The sequence below is a fragment of the Balaenoptera borealis genome, assembly GCF_965194805.1.
Source record: "Balaenoptera borealis genome assembly, chromosome: 7".
In the NCBI taxonomy this organism is placed as follows: Eukaryota; Metazoa; Chordata; class Mammalia; order Artiodactyla; family Balaenopteridae; genus Balaenoptera; species Balaenoptera borealis.
In genome coordinates this window covers 85,832,839-85,852,485 of record NC_138864.1, presented here as the reverse complement: position 1 = coordinate 85,852,485, position 19,647 = coordinate 85,832,839, and the positions used below count along the sequence as shown (strand labels likewise).

The 19,647-nt window shown below is 35.8% G+C and overlaps 1 protein-coding gene and 1 pseudogene across 13 annotated transcripts in view; one reads left to right on the top strand and one right to left on the bottom strand.

Moving 5' to 3' along the window:
- Positions 1-19,647, bottom strand: part of BBS9 (Bardet-Biedl syndrome 9) — a 480,217-nt gene that overhangs the window by 352,678 nt on the left and 107,892 nt on the right. For all 12 annotated transcript variants that reach the window (XR_014246785.1, XR_014246786.1, XR_014246787.1 and 9 more), the window contains exons 9-11: positions 18,866-19,040; positions 11,924-12,008; positions 280-463 (exon numbers count right to left, since the gene is read on the bottom strand). Coding sequence is in view for 7 of the 12 variants with exons in the window: in XM_082399436.1 (XP_082255562.1) it covers positions 280-463; positions 11,924-12,008; positions 18,866-19,040 (444 nt within the window). In the remaining 5 variants the exon portion in view is untranslated. The remainder of the gene's footprint in view (positions 1-279; positions 464-11,923; positions 12,009-18,865; positions 19,041-19,647) is intronic.
- LOC309632218 (small ribosomal subunit protein eS6 pseudogene) overlaps positions 2,665-19,647 on the top strand; it is a 260,166-nt pseudogene continuing 243,183 nt past the window's right edge. Inside the window, exon 1 of the transcript XR_014249542.1 lies at positions 2,665-7,121. The product of XR_014249542.1 is annotated as a small ribosomal subunit protein eS6 pseudogene (transcript). The remainder of the gene's footprint in view (positions 7,122-19,647) is intronic.

Genomic DNA, 19,647 nt, shown 5'->3' with positions numbered 1-19,647 from the left:
TAGAAGCATCTTGAACAGCCACATCTTGGAAAGCATTAATGCATACCTGAGGCCAATTCTACAAGTCATTTTGTATGAAGTAAAATAACTGACAAAACCAAATGTGTGCTTTATATCACACTTCTATTCAAATTTTAAAAGTTAAAATTTCCATTACATGTTCCATATAAAACTATTTTCCTAAATGTTTAAAATATATGTGAGTGATTTGGGCTTTTTTTGATGTATAAAATATAGTCATGACATATGGAAGAGATAAAAGAAAATCTTTCTACTCACCTGAGCAATATGGGAGAAAACAACTTGGGCTACAATCAAGTTTCTTCATAAATCGAATTTGTCCATTATCCTTAAGGCAAAAAAAGTTTCTCTCACCAAGAACAAAAACAGAAGATGCTGACTGATTGAAAGAGACAATACATATATCAAGGGCTTGCTCTCCAATATTTAGAGTCCAATCCACCTGCAAAGGAAAACTTATGATCAATTTAGTTGCTAAAAACAGAACATTTTAGTCACTGTCATATCAATACAATTAAGAAATGCTTTACAACAACGCAGGCATAAAGATTGGCTAACCTTGGGCTTCCTTGATGGCGCAGTGGTTAAGAATCCGCCTACCAATGCAGAGGACACGGGTTCAAGTCCTGGTCCAGGAAGATACCACACGCCATGGAGCAACTAAGCCCGTGCACCACAACTACTGAGCCTACGCTCTAGAGCCCGTGAGCCACAACTACTGAACCCGTGTACCACAAATACTGAAGCCCGTGTGCCTAGAGCCTGTGCTCTGCAACAAAAGAAGCCACCACAATGAGAAGCCTGCGCACTTCAACGAAGAGTAGCCCCCGCTCACCGCAACTACAAAAAGCCCGCATGCAGCAACGAAGACACAACAGAGCCAAAAATAAATAAACAAAATAAATAAATTTTTTTAAAAATTAAAAAAAAAAGGATTGGCTAATCTTCATTCACTTTTTTTTTCCTATGACCATATTTCTGATAATTTGTAGACTCTAATAGTTTTTGCCCCATCTTTTACCAAATGATATTAGCTATTCAGCAGTTCAAAAACACTCATATAAGTTTAATCAAGGAGGTGAAGATCTGTGCATCAAAAACTATAAAACATTGATGAAAGAAATTGAAGAGCACAAATAAATAGAAAGATATTCCACATTCATGGATTAGAAGAATTAATATTATTAAAATGTCCCTACTACCCAAGGTGATCTACAGATTCAAATCTCTATCAAAATTCCAATGACATTTTTCACAGAAATAGAAAAAAAAATGTGTAAATTCATATGAACCCACAAGACTCCAAATAGCCGAACCAATGTTGAGCAAAAAGAACAAAGCTGGAAGCATCATACTACCTGATTTCAAAATATACTACAAAACTATACTAATCAAAACAGCATGGAACTGGCATAAAAAACAAACATCTAGACCAATGGAACAGAATAGGGAGCCAAGAAATAAAACTCTGCAGTTATAGTCAACTCATCTTTGACAAAGGTACCAAGAACACACAATGCAAGATGGTACAGTCTCTTCAAAAAATGGTGTTGGGAAAACTTGGTATCCACATGCAGAGAAATGAAAATGAACCCCTATCTCATACCATATGCAAAAATCAATTCAAAATGGACTAAAGACTTAAACATAAGAACTGAAACTGCAAAATTATTGGAAGAAAACATAGGGAAAAGCTCAATGATTTTTTTGGATATGACCTCAAAAGCACAGGCAACAATATTAAAATAGACAAAAGGGATTTCATCAAATTAAAAAGCTTCTGCAGGGAAAAAAAAAAAAAAGGTTAGTATGGGATTATATGAAATCATGTGTGTGAAACTTTTGAAAATTGTAAAGCATTATAGAATTTAAAGTCTTTTATTAAATAAAAAAATATTTTTTAAAGCTCTGCACAGCAAAGGAAACAATCAATTGTGTGAAGAGACAATCTATGAAATGGAAAAAAATATATCCATATAGCCAATAAGGAGTTAATATACAAAAATATATAAGAAACTCAGACAGCCCAATAGCAAGAAAACAAATATCTGATTTTAAAATGGGCAAAAGACCTAAATAGACATTTCTCAAAATAAGACATACAAACGGCCAACAGGTATATTAAAAAATGCTCACCACCACTAATCATCAGGGAAACGCAATGTGAGATGGAATGCACAAAAGTACGTGGATAAAGAGGAAGTAAGATTGCCCTCAAAGTTAGGCTTTGAGGCAAGAATCAGCAAATAAAAGTTCAAAGAAGAGATATGAAAAGTCACATTAAAGATAGGTAGATATATATATATAGATAGATAGATAGATATGGACTTCCCTGGTGGCTCAGTGGTTAAGAATCCACCTGCCAATGCAGGGGACACAGTTTTGATCCATGGTCCGGGAAGATCCCACATGTTGCAGAGCAACTAAGCCCACGCACCACAACTACTGAGCCTGTGTGCTGCAACTACCGAAGCCCACGCGCTCTAGGGCCCACGTGCCACAACTACTGAGCCCGCATGCTGCAACTACTGAAGCCTGCGCACCTAGAGCCCATGCTGCACAACAAGAGAAGCCACTGCAATGAGAAGCCCATGCACCGCAACGAAGAGTAGCCCCCACTTGCCACAACTAGAGAAAGCCCACGCGCAGCAACGAAGACCCAAAGCAGCCAAAAAATAAAATTTTTTTAAATATATATATATATAAATTTCATGCCATCCAGAAATGATTTAGGTATTAATCTGTCTACTTTAGGATTAAAATACTGAAGAAGGTATGAAATCCAAATGGGGCTAGCCAGAGAGGCAAATATAATCAGTGTGTATATAAGAACAATGTGGAATAGGGAGATAGCATAGTAAATATAGGTAGATGCATCAGATTATCTTCATCTAAATTCAGATTCAACACCAAGAAATCATTCAATTACCACTTAGTTCAAGTGAACTATGAAAAGATTCTACTGGACACAAGACATGAACATCAGTCCTAAGACAGTTAACATTTCTCATTACAATATAATAGGTTAGCATTCTAGCATTACTTTTCAGTGCTTGTAACTCAGGCTGATGTGTCCCTGACTCTGAGAGATGACGATTCATTCAGAGTGGATAGGCAAAGTTTCTGAGGCCACAGGCCAAGATCCTGCCACTAAATACTTTCAGTTCACTAGGTACTGAGTGCCACTCTTTGTAACCTCCCCTTAGGGAAATATACCACATTCTAAATTAATGAGTCTCAAAATGCACAGAAGTTTACTAAGAACAATCATTTAAAACTTCTTCCATTTCCAGCCATGATAGAGTAATGGGAAAAAAATCTTCCATCCATCTGAAACAACCACAACACGGGCAAAATGTATGAAACAACCATTTGCAAGGCACTGGATATCAGAAAACAAAGGACAGCAATCCCCTTAAAAACATAAAATAAATGAGGTGAGTGGTAAAATTGCTCCAGCCATGAGAGAGTTTTCAGGCCATGGCACAGGGAGAAACAACCCAGGCAAAGCCCAACAGACACCGAGTTGAGGAGATGGATGCTAAGAGTTCAGAGAAACCAAGGCAGCTAGAGTTCATAAGACAGCATGACAAAGAAAGAGAGCAGCAAAGGGACAGAACTCTGAGATCTGTAAAGAATCCTCTCAAGTATTCAGCTGAGTACTTATCAGCACATTCATGTAGAAAACTACTCAAAGCCAGGGAAAGAACCACCCAAAAGGATTAGCGGTAACAGTGCCCAGCATTCACAAAGGGCCTGGAATACTGCCAGTGCCCGCCAGCCAGACTGGAACACCTCATAATTCAAAGGGAGCTGGACAGAGCACTCAAAGGGTATTACCTCAGGAGTAGGGAATAAGTAGCCCCAGAATGAGCACTTCTCTGGTCCCACCTAACAAGACTTAAAAGCAAGACCCAAAAAGATCAAACTGTTTCCAACTAACTTAACTGTCTCCCAGGTCTAAGCTCAAGAAGATTTATAGAAACACAAAAATATCTAGCACCCAACAAAGTAAAATTGACTATATCTGGGCATCCAATAAAAAATTACCAAGCATGTAAAGAAACAGGAAAGTGTGATCCATGATGTGGAGATAAATAAATAAACTGAAATTCACTCAAAATTGATACAGACTCTTTTTGCGGCGCCTCAGAGGCGGCTGGCCACTTCAGAATGAAGCTGAACATCTCTTTCCCGGCCACTGGCTGCCAGAAACTCATTGAAGTGGACGATGAACGAAAACTTCATACCTTTTATGAGAAGCGTATGGCCATGAAAGTTGCTGCTGACGCTCTGGGTGAAGAATGGAAGGGTTATGTGGTCCGAATCAGTGGTGGAAATGACAAACAGGGTTTCCCCATGAAACAGGGTGTCTTGACCCATGGCCAAGTCCGCCTGCTACTGAGTAAGGGGCATTCTTGTTACAGACCAAGGAGGACTGGAGAAAGAAAGGGCAAATCTGTACGGCGTTGCATTGTAGATGCCAATCTGAGCGTTCTCAATTTGGCCATCGAAAAAAAAGGGGAGAAGGATATTCCTGGATTCACTATACTAGTGTGCCTCGTTGCCTGGGGCCCCAAAGAGCTAGCAGAATCCGCAAACTTTTCAATCTCTCTAAAGAAGATGATGTCCACCAGTATGTTGTGAGAAAGCCCCTAAACAAAGAAGGTAAGAAACCTAGGACCAAAGCACCCAAGATTCAGCATCTTGTTACTCCACGTGTTCTGCAAGACAAACGTTGGTGTATTGCTCTGAAGAAACAGCGTACTACGAAAAATAAGGAAGAGGCTGCAGAATATGCTAAACTTTTGGCCAGGAGAATGAAGGAGGCCAAAGAAAAATGCCAGGAACAGATTGCCAAGAGCTGGAGGCTGTCCTCTCTGAGAGCTTCTACTTCTAAGTCTGAGTCCAGTCAAAAATGAGATGTTCTAAGAGTAACAAATAAATAAGATCAGACATCAAAAAAAAATTGATACAGATGTTAGAATTAGAAAACAAGGACATTAAAACAATTATTATAACTATATTCTTCAAAAAGTTAAGTAGATACATGGAAGATATTTTTTAAATCACCTGAATTGAACTTGTAGAGATAGAAGCTATACCAGATGGGAACTAATACCAGATTAGACACTGTAGAAAGAATATTAGTGACCTTGAAAACATAGCAGTAGAAATTATCCAAAATGAAATAGAAAAAAGAATTTTTGAAAAGAAAAAGAAAATCTGTGACCTGTAGGGTAACTTCAAGTAGCCTAAATGTATGTGTAATTGAGAGGAGAGGAGAAAAGATGGAGAACAGAAAAATATATATGAAGAATTAATAGCTAAAAATTTTCTAAATTTCATGAAACCTATAAATTCACTATACACGAAGTTCAGCAAATCTTAAGCATCAAAAAAGGAATGAAAGAAAGGAAAACTACACAAAACACATCATAATCTAATTGCTCAAAACAGGTGATAAGAGAAAATCTGAAAAACATCCAGAGAAAAAAGACATTATGTACAAAGGAACAAAGATAAGATGAAAGATTTCTCATGGGAACAATGCAAGCAAGAAGACAGAGGAGACCTCTGCTCTTGGAGGAAGAAATCAAGATGGCAGAGTCAGAGGATGTAGAACTCACCTCCTGCATCAAACACATCAAAAATACATCCATATGTGGAACAATTCTCACCTAAAATTAACTGGAAACTGGCAGAAAGACTCCTGTACAACCAAGGCTGGAAGAGAGATCCACACATAATCAGGTAGAAAGGGAAGAGAAGCGATCAGGTCAGGACCTGTGTGAGGGACAGGACTCAGAGGAAAAGGGAGATTTCACAGGCAGAGATCCTCCCTGGGGAGTTAGCAATTTGAACTACATGTTGGGCACCCTAGCTCTGGGGTCCTGCACAGAGAAGACAAACCCCCTTGGCTAGTTGGAGGGCAGGTGGGACTAATAGGAAGGTTGAGGGAACCCCAGATCCAACTCAGAAGGAGTGCACACATGCTTGTTCACTCCCAAAACAGGGTGGAAAGTGCAGATCAGAACTGCATGGGTGGCTGACTGGTTTCCTGCAACCGCCTCGTGAGTGCCCCAGCCTGAGCAGACTGAATGCTCCAGCCCTGCTTACTTCACATTGCAGCTCCACACTGGAGTGAGGGCTGCCATGACTGAGGAAAGAACTCAGCAGTGAGACACAGAGGCAGCTAAGACCAAAAGCATTGTCTAACCAGGGAGGGGGCAGCACAGGCAGCACATCAGAAGAAGCCTAACCTCTGTCTATGGCTGGACCACCACAGCCTATACCCATTCAAACACCAAGAGCCTGCACAGGCCCTCCTACTCCAGCACTGCTCCCCTCTGGGACAAGGGTGCCAGTGCTGGAAATGGGGAGGGCTCACACTTAAAGGGAACAGAGCCAGAAAGACTCTACCCTCAGGGCTTCTGCTCCAGCAACTTGGAACCTGACCCCACCTTTGATAGGGTAGTGATGGCCACTGAAGAGAGGGGAATCCTTGGCTCACACCTGGCTCTGTCCCTAGCCCTCCTTCTCCAGCCCACTTCCTACCAAGGTAATAGCTGCCAGCACACCCTGTGGAAAGATGTGACTTATGTTCACATCAAATCCAGCTCTCCCATCAAAACCACTGGGCACATACAAACTATACAAGGATGCTCCCGCATAAGGACACTGAATTAGATAACTGTTTCACCTAATTTCATAGAAAGAAAGAAAGTTAAGCAAAATGAGAAGACAGAGGAATTGGTCTCAATAGAAAGAGCAAGAGAAAACACCTAAAAAAACCAAAAAATGAAACAAAAATAAACAATTCACCAGATAAAGAATTCAAAGCATTAGTAATAAGACTACTAATTGAATTAGGGAAAAGAATAGATGAACAAAGTGAGAATTTTAACAAGAAACTGGAAAATATTTTTTAAAAACCAGTCAGACTGAAGAATACAATAGCTTAAATGAAAAACACACTAGAAGGAATAAATAGCAGACTAGGTGGTACAGAAGAACACATAAGTGATCTGGAAGATAGAATAATGGAAGTCACCAAATCAGAACAGCAAAAATAAAAACAAATTTTAAAAATGAGAACAGTTTAAGAGATAACATCAAATGTACCAACATTCGCAGGGGTCCCAGAAGGAGAAGAGAGAGAAAGGGGTTAAAAAGGTATTGGATGAAATTATGGCTGAAAATTTCCCAAACCTAAAGAAGGAAATGGATATACAGATACAGGAAACACAAAGGGTCCCAAAGAAGATGAATTCAAACAGATCCACATCAAGACATATCATAATTAAACTGGCAAAAATTAAAGATAAAGACAGAGTTCTAGGGGCAGCAAGAGAAAAACAAAGAGTTATACACAAGGGAACCCCCATAAGACTACTAGCTGATTTTTCTGCAGAAACTTTGCAGGCCAGAAGGAAGTGGCATGATATACTCAAAGTGCTGAAAGGGGGAAAACCTGCAACCTAGGATACTCCACCAAGCAAGATTATCAGTTATAATTGAAAGGGAGATAAAGAACTTCTCAGACAAGCAAAAATTAAAAACATTCATCAATCAATACTAAATCTACCCTAAAAGAAAGGCTAAAACATCTTCTCTAAGTGGGAAAGAAGTAAAAATCTATAGGAAAGGGAAAATCCCACTAGGAAAGACAAATATATAGTAAGGGCTGAGGATCAACCACTTAAATAAGCTACTATGAAGATTAAAAGGCAAAAAAATTATAAAAGCAACTATAACTATAATAAACAGTTAAGGGATAAACATGAGGACATAAAATATAACATCAAAAACACAAAATATGGGGGGAGGGGAGTAAAAAATGTAGGTCTTTAGAATGTGTTTGAACTTAAATGACCACCAGTTTAAAACAAGTAGATACAGTTGTAGGTCAACATATATGAAACCCATGGTAACCACAAATCAAAAACCTACAACAGATAACACAAAAATTAGAGAGAAAGGAACACAAGCATACCACTAAAGAAAATCATCAAACCACAGAGAAGAAACAACAAGAAGAAGAAATGAACAGAGAAGAACTACAAAAACAACTGGAAAACAAGTAATAAAATGGCAATAAGTACATACTTATCAATATTTTTTAAAATATCAGTAGACTAAATGCTCCAATCAAAAGACATAGGGTGTAAATCAACTATACCTCAATAAAAAAAATTTTTTAAGACATAGGGTGTCTGATTGGATTAAAAAAACAAGACCCATCTATATGCTGCTTACAAGAGACTCACTTCAGAGCCAAAGACACACACAGACTAAAAGTGAGGAGATGGAGAAAGATATTTCATTCATGCAAACAGAAACAACAAGACAGCAAGGATAGCAACACTCATATCAGACAAAATGGACTTTAAAACAAAGTCTATAACAAAAGACAAAGAAGTGCATTATATCATTATAATATCATAATAATATAATACATGATATCATATAATAATATCACTGTATCCTTATAAAAGGATCAATACAAGAAGCGGATATTACAATCATTAACATATATGCACCCAGTACAGGAGCACCTAAATATATAAAGCAAATAGTAACAGACATAAAGGGGAAAATTGACAAGAATACAATAATAGTAGAAGACTTTAACACCCCACTTACATCAATGGACAGATCATCAAGACAGAAAATCAGTAACACAACAGTGGTCTTAAATGACACAATAAACCAATTGGACTTAATAAATATCTACAGGGCATTCCATCCAAAACCAGCAGAATACACATTCTTTTCAAGTGTACATGGAACAGTCTCCAGAACAGATCACATGCTGATCACAAAACAAGTATCAGCAAATTTAAGAGGATAGGAATTATACCAAGCATTTTTTCCAAACACGATAGTATGAAACTAGAAATCAATTACCGAAAGAAAAATGGGAAAAGCACAAACATGTGGAATTTAAACAACATGCTACTAAAAAACCAATTGGTCAATGAGGAAATCAAAAAGGAAATCAGAAAATACCTCAAAACAAATGAAAATGGAAACACAACTTTCCAAAATCTATGCAATGCAGCAAAAGCCATTCTGAGAGGGAAGTTTATAGACACAGGCCCACCTCAAGAAACAAGAAAAATCTCAAATAAACAACCTAACCTACCATCTAAAGCAATTAGAAAAAGAAGAACAAACAAAGCCCAGAGTCAGCATAAGGAAGGAAACAATAAAGATCAGAGAGGAAATAAATAAAATAGAGACAAAAAATATAAGAGAGAAGATCAATGAAAGCAAGAGCTAGTTTTTTGAAAAGATAAGCAAAATTGATAACCCTTTAGCCAGGCTCACCAAGAAGAAAAGAGGACCCAAATAAACAAAATAAGAAATGAAAGAGGAGAAATAACAACCACTACCACAAGATACAAAAAATCATAAGAGAATACTACAGCTACATGCCAACAAATTGGACAACCTAGAAGAAATGGACAGATTTCTAGAAACATACAACCTGACAAGATTGAATCAGGAAGAAATAGACAATCTGCATAAATGGATCGCTAGTAGTGAAATTGAATCTGTTATTTTAAAAAAATTTCCAGCAAACAAAAGTCCAGGACCAGACAGGTTCACAGGGGAATTCTACCAAAAATATAAAGAAGAACTTCTACCTATCTTTCTCAAACTTTTCCAAGAAATTAAAGAGGATGGTAAACTCCCAAATTCATACTATGAGGCCAACTTTACCTTGATACCAAAACCAGACTAAAACACTACACAAAAGGAAAATTACAGGTTAATACCTTTGATGAATATAGATGCAAAAACCCTCAATGAAATATTAGCAAACTGAATCCTACAACATATAAATAGAATCATACACCATGATCAAGTTAGATTTATTCCAGGGATGCAAGGATGGTTCAATATTTGCAAATCAATCAATGTGATACACCACATTAACAAAAGGAAAGATAAAAGTCACATGATCCTCTCAATAGACACAGAAAAGGCATTTGGCAAAATTCCACATCTACTCATGATAAAAATTCTCATCAGAGATAGTATAGAGAGAGCATATCTCAACATAATAAAGGCCATTTATGGGGCTTCCCTGGTGGCGCAGTGGTTGAGAATCTGCCTGCCAGTGCAGGGGACATGGGTTCGAACCCTGGTCTGGGAAGATCCCACATGCCGTGGAGCGGCTAGGCCTGTGAGGCACAATTACTGAGCCTGCGCGTTTGGAGCCTGTGCTCTGCAACAAGAGAGGCCGCGATAGTGAGAGGCCTGCACACCACGATGAAGAGCGGCCCCCGCTTGCCGCAACTAGAGAAAGCCCTCACACAGAAACGAAGACCCAACACAGCCATAAATAAATAAATAAACAAACAAACACACACACAAAAAAAATAAATAAATAAAGGCCATTTATGACAAACCCACAGCTAACATCATACTCAATGATGAAAAACCAAAAGCATTTCTGCTAAAATCAGGAACAAGATAAGGATGCCCACTCTCACACTTGTTTAACATAGTATTGGAAGCCCTAGCCACAGCAATCCAACAAGAAAAAGAGATAAAATGTATCCAAATTGAAAGGGAAGAAGTAAAACTATCACTCTTTGCAGATGACATGGTATTTTATATATAGAAAACCCTAAAGTCTCCACCAAAAAACTATTGGAACTAATAAATGAATTCAGAAAGTTGCAGGATACAAGATCAATATAGACAATCTGTTGTTTTCCTATAAACTAATAATGAACTATCAGAAAGAGAAAGCAAGAAAACAATCTTGTTTAAAATCGTATCAAGAAGATAAAATACCTAGGAATAAACTTAACCAAGGAGGTTAAAGACCTATGCTCTAAAAACTATAAAACATCAATGAAGGAATTTGAAAATGATACAAAGAAATGGAAAGATATCTTATGTTCTTGGATTAGAAGAATTAATATTGTTAAAATGTCCATACTACCCAAAGCAATCTACAGATTTAATGCAATCCCTATTAAAATGCCCACGATATATTTCACAGAACTAGAACAAATAATCCTAAAATTTATATGGAACTACAAAAGACTCTGAATTGCCAAAGAAATCCTGAGAAAAAGAACAAAGCTGGAAGTAAGTCCCTGAGTTCAGACTACACTACAAAGCTGTTGTAATTAAAACAGCATGGTACTGGCACAAAAATAGACACATAGTTCAATGGAAAAGAATAGAGAGCCCAGATATAAACCCACACACCTATGGTCAATTAATCTATGACAAAAGAGGCAAGAATATACCATGGAGAAAAGACAGTCTCTTCAATAAGTGGTGCTGGGAAAACTGAGCAGCTACATGTGAAAGAATAAGATTAGAACATTTCGCCACACCTCATAGAAAAATATACTCAGAGTGGATTAAAGACCTAAATGTAAGACCAGAAACCATAAAATTCAAACAATTTTTCTTCAAACTACTTTTTCAAGTTATCAAACGTCCACGTTTGTCTTTGAGTTAACTTTATCTTTGTAGGCTGTGAAAATTTTTTCATCTTTTACTTATGTATTTCATCACATGCCTACTAGTAGCAACTTTTTTGCCTATTAAAGGAATTTTTAATTTTTCTATTTTTATTTTGTTAGTTTATAATCACTTCAGTTAAAAGTGACTGCATCTGGATATCTATCATTCTAGTGGTACAACTCTATAATCTGCTATATTATGACCATGACTAGGCATGTATCTCCATTGCTCAATAATAGCCAACTAAATTCTTTGATCATTGACATAACTTTAACACAGAAAAGAGAAATGGCTAAAATATATGTTTTTTAAATTTTTATTCCCAGGAATTCTTATTCTACACGAACATCTTTAATTAGATATAACATTACTAAAATTTTCATATATTTTTAAAAGGCCTTACAACTAGTCTTTTTCCAGAACCAAGTTTTTGCTGTTCAGTCTCTTGTCTTTTATCTGCATCCGTTGCAAAAGCAAGTACTTGGTATCTGTTTAAAAGATATGGAATAATTGTAAGTGACTTTATAGTTAAAAAGTGTAATTTATTTTAAACTTTAAAAACACATAATCTCAGTATAGCTATAATTTTTAAATGCACATTATCTACAAACCTTATGAATAACTTTTTCCTTGATTTTAAAAATTGTAAAATTTAGTAATGAATTCATACTGAATGATACTGTGGCTTAAGACTATGTAAAACTGCAATAGTAAAGAAATTATAACCATATGTCCCAAAATTCAATGTTGGAAAAATAGCTCTGCCAAATATCAAAGCATCTCCATTAGAATTTTATGTGACAAATAACAATACTCAAGAAAGATCCAGCACCAAAACACAAAACAGAAAAAAATGCAAATAATGCAAAGCAACCAGACGACTTGTTGCAACCCCCCCAAAAAAGTAGTAGTAGAAATAGTAGACATTATTAATAGATTATCTATGGATCCCAGAACACCTGAGTTTAATTCCCAGCTAAACCATTAACAAGTTGAGAAAAATTTTTTAAATTAATCACTCTGTCTTATCTATAAAATGGGAATAATAATCTCGAACTTAAGCATTGTTAAAAGAATTAAAAAATAATTTAGTGCCTAGTACAGTATCTGGTATATACTAGGTGCCCAATTATTGATTGACAGATTGACAAACACATAGACAGATACAGATTTATATATACATAGAGATAAATCACCTAGTAATTTATCTAGTATGTAATAAGTTCTCAATAATGGACATTATAACTTTCTATAAGTATTTTAAAGCTTTTATTTCAATAGTAACATTTAACACAACATTGTAAATCAATTATATTTCAATAAAATAAATTTTTTAAAAGTTAAAAATTAAAAAATAGTAACATTTAGCTCAAATCATTCTTAAAAACAATTTATAAATACCATTCAATTTAGAAATTATTAATTTAGACAATAAAGTTTAAATTCCCTTACTCGCACTAATTTATGGTATATTGTTAGAGTAATAATCCTACTCAAAATGAAGAAATTTTAGGCTCATAGATTCCTTTCCCTCTTTTTTTTTTTTTTTTTTTTTGAAGTTTCTTACTTTTATTGTTGGTGCATATCTAGTTACATAGGGGAGATAGGGAAGGCTCTCCAAAAGGTAACACTTGGCAGAGAAAAGGTATTAGAAGGTTAACAAAAACATCTCAACAAATAATTAAGCCTTTCCCTCTTATTGAATCAAAACTTCTTACATTGCTCTTTGATAGCTAAGAGGAAAATTAGTAGATAGATATATTCAGACATTTCATATTGTCTAAGAGAAAGATGTCTGATAGTGTAAACATCAGGGACCTGAATGAATAAAGGCAATGCAGAATATCTAAACAAGCACTGAAATTTACACTGGTATTCAAATGTCATATACCAACTCTTAAAGCCTTCTATCTCAATCAGCAATACTTAATTTGTAAAAAGCCTCCAATTTTCAGTGAATGTAGAATGACTATGAATTAAGATAGATTTTGCAATGCATTCATGAAAATTACAGTTAATAAGAAAGCTTAATGTATATAAAGTTCATTCATTCAATAAACATATAGTAGGGATCTCATATAAGCAATAACAAGGGGAAAAACTACTACATGACCTATATCCACCAGGACCTTCCAAAGTAGTTGTGACGATTCATATACAAACAAGTGTAACTCAGAGTGCCCTGTGCTAATAGAAGGTATGCATATAAGTACCAAGGGAATATGATCGCAGGAACAGGTAATTGGGGTGGAGGAAATATATATGTTCTTGGTATCAGTTCAGGAGGAGAAAGCTAGGTTTTGAAGAATGAGTGAAAACTCATCATGCTGTTAAAGAAGTAAAAGGCATTATGGCAAAGCAAACAGCACATGCAAAGGCATGCAGCAGTAAAAGAGACATGAAAGGCCATGGCAGGAGTTTAGGAGAGATGCATGGTGGAGAGGAATGAGTCATGGGAAATGAGACAAAAAATGGTAGGAGGCTGAAGATCTCGGCCTTGTAAAATCATGCTAAAAAATCCTGTAGGCAGCTGCAGCAAATATCTCCATACCATCTGAGACTGACCTTCAAAATCCCTAACTCTCCAAAAGCACCAAATAATTAGACCTCATAGTCCAACCTCCAAATAAGATTGCTTTACTCTTTCTGGTTCATGGTAACAGAAATTAGTATGCACTAGTGACTAGAACATCAGTCCAGAGCTGGTCCTGCAAATGGATCTAACCTCGGGCAATTAATTACATAGGCCATTCATTTCATGCAGACACCAACTTACCAGAGGATGATACGGATATTCATGAGATTGTTGCAAATATCCAAAGATTTTGAGCTGTTTGAAGCTTCTTATATAACTAAAAAGAGTTATTATTTCATGTGAGCCATAAGTGAACCCCTAAAGTGGCCTCATTAACATCAAAACAGCAGGCACAGACACAGCCAAAATTGACTCCTGATTTCTAAACCCAGACCAATTCTCTTCCCAGAAGACAACTCAGAAGAGTATTTTATTACTAAACGTAACTGACAGTAAATTTAGATGATGACAAACTTACAATAGCATTTATTTTATGATTCTTCCTTAAATTCTCTTAACTGTGACCAATAATGTACATGGAAATCTGTTTCCAAAACCAAACAATTCCAAGCAGACTTGGAATTTCTGAAATAAAGAAAACACTTGGATTTTTTTTTTTCTTATCGCTCAGGTGTTACGTGATATAAGTAAGCTAAAGAATAAAATTCCCTTGTTGAAACTGCTGAAAGAATAATCAGGTCCAATGTAAAAAGATTTAATGAAAGAGTGTCATATGTGTTTTTCAGAACAGAAAGGGCACTAATCACAAATACAGCAAGTCCAGGTGAACAGTGGTACTTTTTGAACCAATAGCCACAAATGCTTAACAGGTCCTGTGGAGCACCAATGACAAACTCAACCATATAATTTAGTGCTCCTCTGTATCACATCGTAAAAACAGCAGCAAGTAACTAAAATATGGATTGAGGTGTCACAGAACACAAAAGTAAACCCTCCAAAATCATTTATTTTCCAATGAAAAATAGTTGTCACCTCAAAGTGTACCAGGAGATTTGGGAACTTTGATATTTAACCTGCAGAACTCTACTAGAATTGGAAGCTCTGGATACAGAGCATTACTACATTCATTCCAACTATAGCTAAAGCATTCTTGATTATGCCTGGGAGAATCATTTTCATTGAAAGATGCCAGTAACAAAATAGAAGGTTTACTCAAACTTTTCATTCCTTCATTAAGATCTTGTTAAACATCTACTTTCAACAAGGTACAATGCTAGGCACTTCAGGGGATATAAAATCCCTGCCATCAAGGAACATTTAGCCTAGTCAAGGAGAAAAACAAGTAAATATGTCATATCAGTGAAAGCATGAATAGTGCTTATGGAACACAGTGAAAAATTACGCTGTGAATTGAGAAGAAGGAGTTGTTACTGACAGCTATGTCAGTCAAGATCTGAATGGGGAGCAGGGAGGCTTCCAGACCTAATTTTCATTCACAGAAAAGGAAGGAAGAGCATTTCAGACAGAGTACATCATGAGCAAAAGAGGAGAGAGAAAGAGAGAAGCTCTGACTATATATGAATAACACCAAATATTTCAGTTTGGCAAGAGCCTAAGGCTAGTGAAGAACACAATCCTCTTTTTCAAATACTATCCATTAAATTCAACAAACAGATTTTAAAATACTGATTTAAAGACTATTGTCTACTTAGCAATGTATTAATATTAGGAGCCACTGTAGGGGTACAGGGGAAAGTGTATAGCAAACAGGGGAGAAAGATAAAACTCCTGGCAAGTATACTTCTTCAGGGAGCCTCCTTACATTCAACTCTTATTTAAAGGTATCACCTCTAGGCTCCTCAGTTTCCTGTGCACAGTGCTGCCATAGCCAGTATCACAATGAACTGAAGTAGCTGATTGACTTGCTACCTCCCCACTTGCTGGCATACTGTTGGAGGACAAGAGACAGGTCTTATCTGGCTTTGCATCTCCAGTGCTTTGCACAGTGTGTGGCACAGAGAAGCCTCTTGAAAAATGTTTGCTGAATGAATGACTGAACCAATGAACTGAATTATTCCTTTAGTGAACAGGTATTTAAAACAGATTCTGCTCTCAGGAACCTGATAATGCAAGACACTCTGGAACATTTTAGCACAACACAAAAAGCAAATATGATATTGGGCAACAATCAGTGTGTTGGGCAATAATATATCTAGGAGGTTAAAAAAAAGGAGGATATTTAAACCAGTTAATTTTAAAAGTCCCTTCCAAATCTGAAAGTCCACTTAACAGAGGTAAAATGGGACTGGAGCATAAAGAGCACTGAATGTCGTATGAGAAGATTTAGATTTTTTAATGGACAACAAAAATTATTCTGGCTTAAAGAGGTGTTTTAAAAGAATAGCTATGAGAAAGGCCCTTCAAAGTTTAGATTAGAGGTTAAAAAAAAAAAAACAGAAATCCAAGTGAAAAGATAAAGGTCTGAATGCCAATGCGAATGGGAAGCAACGGCTGAATAAGAGAAAAAAAAAAAAAAAAAAAGGTAGAAAGGTCACGATTTACTGACTAAATAATTCTGACAAGCAAAGGAAAGAAAAAGAGAATAAAAGATGATCCAAAGTTTGTACAAACGTGGCCAAGGGAATGGCCCTAAGCCCCTCCTCTACCAAAAAAAAAAAAAAAAAATTCTCTCACTTCAAAAGAAAAACAACACTCAAAGTATGTCCTGAATTAGAATCACCTGGAGTATGTATTTGTGATGATTTCTGGGTCTTTTCCCCAAACCTACTAAATCAAAATCTAAGGGGTTGGGGATTAAGAATCTGCAAATGTGCATTTCATAAAAGGATGCTCAGATGATTCTTATGCACACTAAAGTTTGAGACTCATAGACTTCTCTAGTTCCTACTTGAACATAATTGATCTGTTTTTAAAGTAATTAAACATCAATATCAAAAATGAAAATGAATTATGTCTTAAAATCCTTTTCTATTAACTGATTATATTTTTAACTGATTATAAATAGATTTAATGAAGCCTCCGAACACCAAACCTACAGATTTCATGCTTTCTCCCATCCTAAATTACACCTGTGATTACCATTTAATCTATTAAAGTTGAAAGTATATATAAATACAACATACTACTCAATGTTATAAACCCTCTTGATTGTCATCATTTCACAATAATCACATATCCCATGCATTTTTACCATTTTAAAAGATCCACATAATAAATAAAGTGTGCATTTTTTTAGTCTTAGATGGAGATGAATTTAATAGATCAGTATGTTGGAGAATTACCACAGTTAAAACAGTATGAGTTTCTGTGAGATTAAACCTTCATGTTAAGGAAACCTACACATTGTTTTCTCATCCAATCACTCCTGGAATTATTACCAAATTAATTCCTATTCCCATATTTCAAAGAGTAAGTCATGGAACATTCACATCTTTGTATCATGACCCCAGTGTAACACTGCTAGTATCACTCTACTTGGCAAGAACTGGGTGGAAAGCTGCAAAGCAGATCTTCTCAATATTGCTTAAGTTTTGGCAGGACTGAATGAATTATACAGATATTTTTCTCAGCGTCTCATAATAATTATGATATTTTATTTATTATCAGTAGCAATGCCACAACTCATTCATCTCCTTTGGACAAGCACCATAGGAGTTGTAGGAGGAATATGACATAATGATACACTACCTCCATCAGTTAACTTCTGCTTAGTCACAAACATTTGCTTATTTTCAGAGTTTTAAATCCTAGATGCCTGAACAATAATTCTCAGAATGTAGATTGCCACTCATTAAGAGAAAACTACATTAACTTGCAATATACACAATAATAAAACTTGAAGGCAAAAATTTACATCTGTTGCCTGATGAATTTATATTTTCTTCCTGCCTTGGGAAAAATCAGGTGGCCAAAAATAATACTGAAAGGCTATAATGAAGTGCTGCTTAGATGTTTAAAGTTCTAAATGCTGCCATCAGTAAGATAACAACAATAAAGTTACTGAAAATATTATAATTCTCCAAGTCTATTTCTTTTCCCAGAATGGATTTCTACTTTTTTTCCCACTCTCCCTTCCAATAAAAAACACAGCCTCCAAAAACTCAAAACCATAATCTTTATTGAAATTTAGCTGGTAGAGGAGAAAACGGTCTCTCTGAAACACAATTCACCGAAATCAATATGAATTTCTAGCAAAAAGTATAAGCTGTTTTCATAGGGTCATTTTCATACTTCACTTCTGTAAACCGTTCTTTTAAAAACATTCATAAAAACACTTGTATTTCTTGCCAGTATTCTTCCTATATCATATACATTCTTTTTTTGTTATAAAATCATTCTATATATGTATTTGTACCTGGCTTTTTTTCACTCAGACTGTGTTTTATTATTTATAATTCAAGGAACAATCGCAATAATTATTGAGCATTTTCTATGGGGTGGTAACTTGACATACACTTAATTCTTTTAACAAATTTGTCGAAATAGATGTTATTACCTCCTTTACATTCAGGATAAGGAGACTGACCATCAAACAGCTGTGAGTAGCAAAATCAGGACTCCAACCCAGGTGTGCCTCTCTCCAAATCCTTCCTCTCAATCTCTGCACTATACTGCCTTTCAAATGTTTTATGATATGTAAATGATATCCTCTAAGTCACCACAATTACATTTTATCAGAGAAACCACTCTCTTTTTCATTTGCAATATTCAAGCTCTTTGTGGATAAGAAATTATCAGCAGCATACACTTAAAAAACCATGATTCCAAAGATTCAAGATCCAAACTTACTTGTAACTTTCCACTTGTCGGCAGGATGAAACAGTAATGAAGGAATCTGTACGGGAACTGTAAGCAAGAGGGCCAGGTAAAAGAGAACCAGGGAGAAATCTCCCAAAAGCATAGCTTTCCTGCTCAAACACCATCAGCATTCCATCCATAGACTGGATACAAATTAAATCGCGACCTAAAGAAGAATTAGAGGAAATTAGGTAACTTATTCTTTTTATGAATGTAATGATTTTATCCCTATTCACCACAAATATGTCAGTTAATTTTTTCCCCAAGGGACAAAATGGGCAGTTTAAATTTTAAATCGCAAACTGATGAAGCTATCAGATTATTGTATATCACTATCTATACATTTCCCAGTTTTTTCATTATTCATGTCTATAGTTTTAAATACATTTATTTTCATTTATTTGAGCTAAAATCTGTAGCTCAAGAGCATACCTGAGAACAATCATGACTCTTTGCAAGATATCATTTTTTCCAAAATCAGAAATACAAACTGTTCTGCATGACGCCTTCTCTTCTTCATAGTATGTCAGCCCCATACTTTCAAATGACTTAGACATCAGTCAAACACAGCAGACCAAATCCATAGACATGTATTAAGCACCAGTTTTATACAAATCACAGTGTTGAGCACTGTTGGGAGAGAAAAATGACTAATACCGAAAAATACTAGTCACTGATTGCCCTAAACTATCGATTGATTTTGAAGTGTCTTCTACTATTAGTCTGTAAACATTAACTACAAAATTCACAGTTCTTAAAACATACTGAGATGA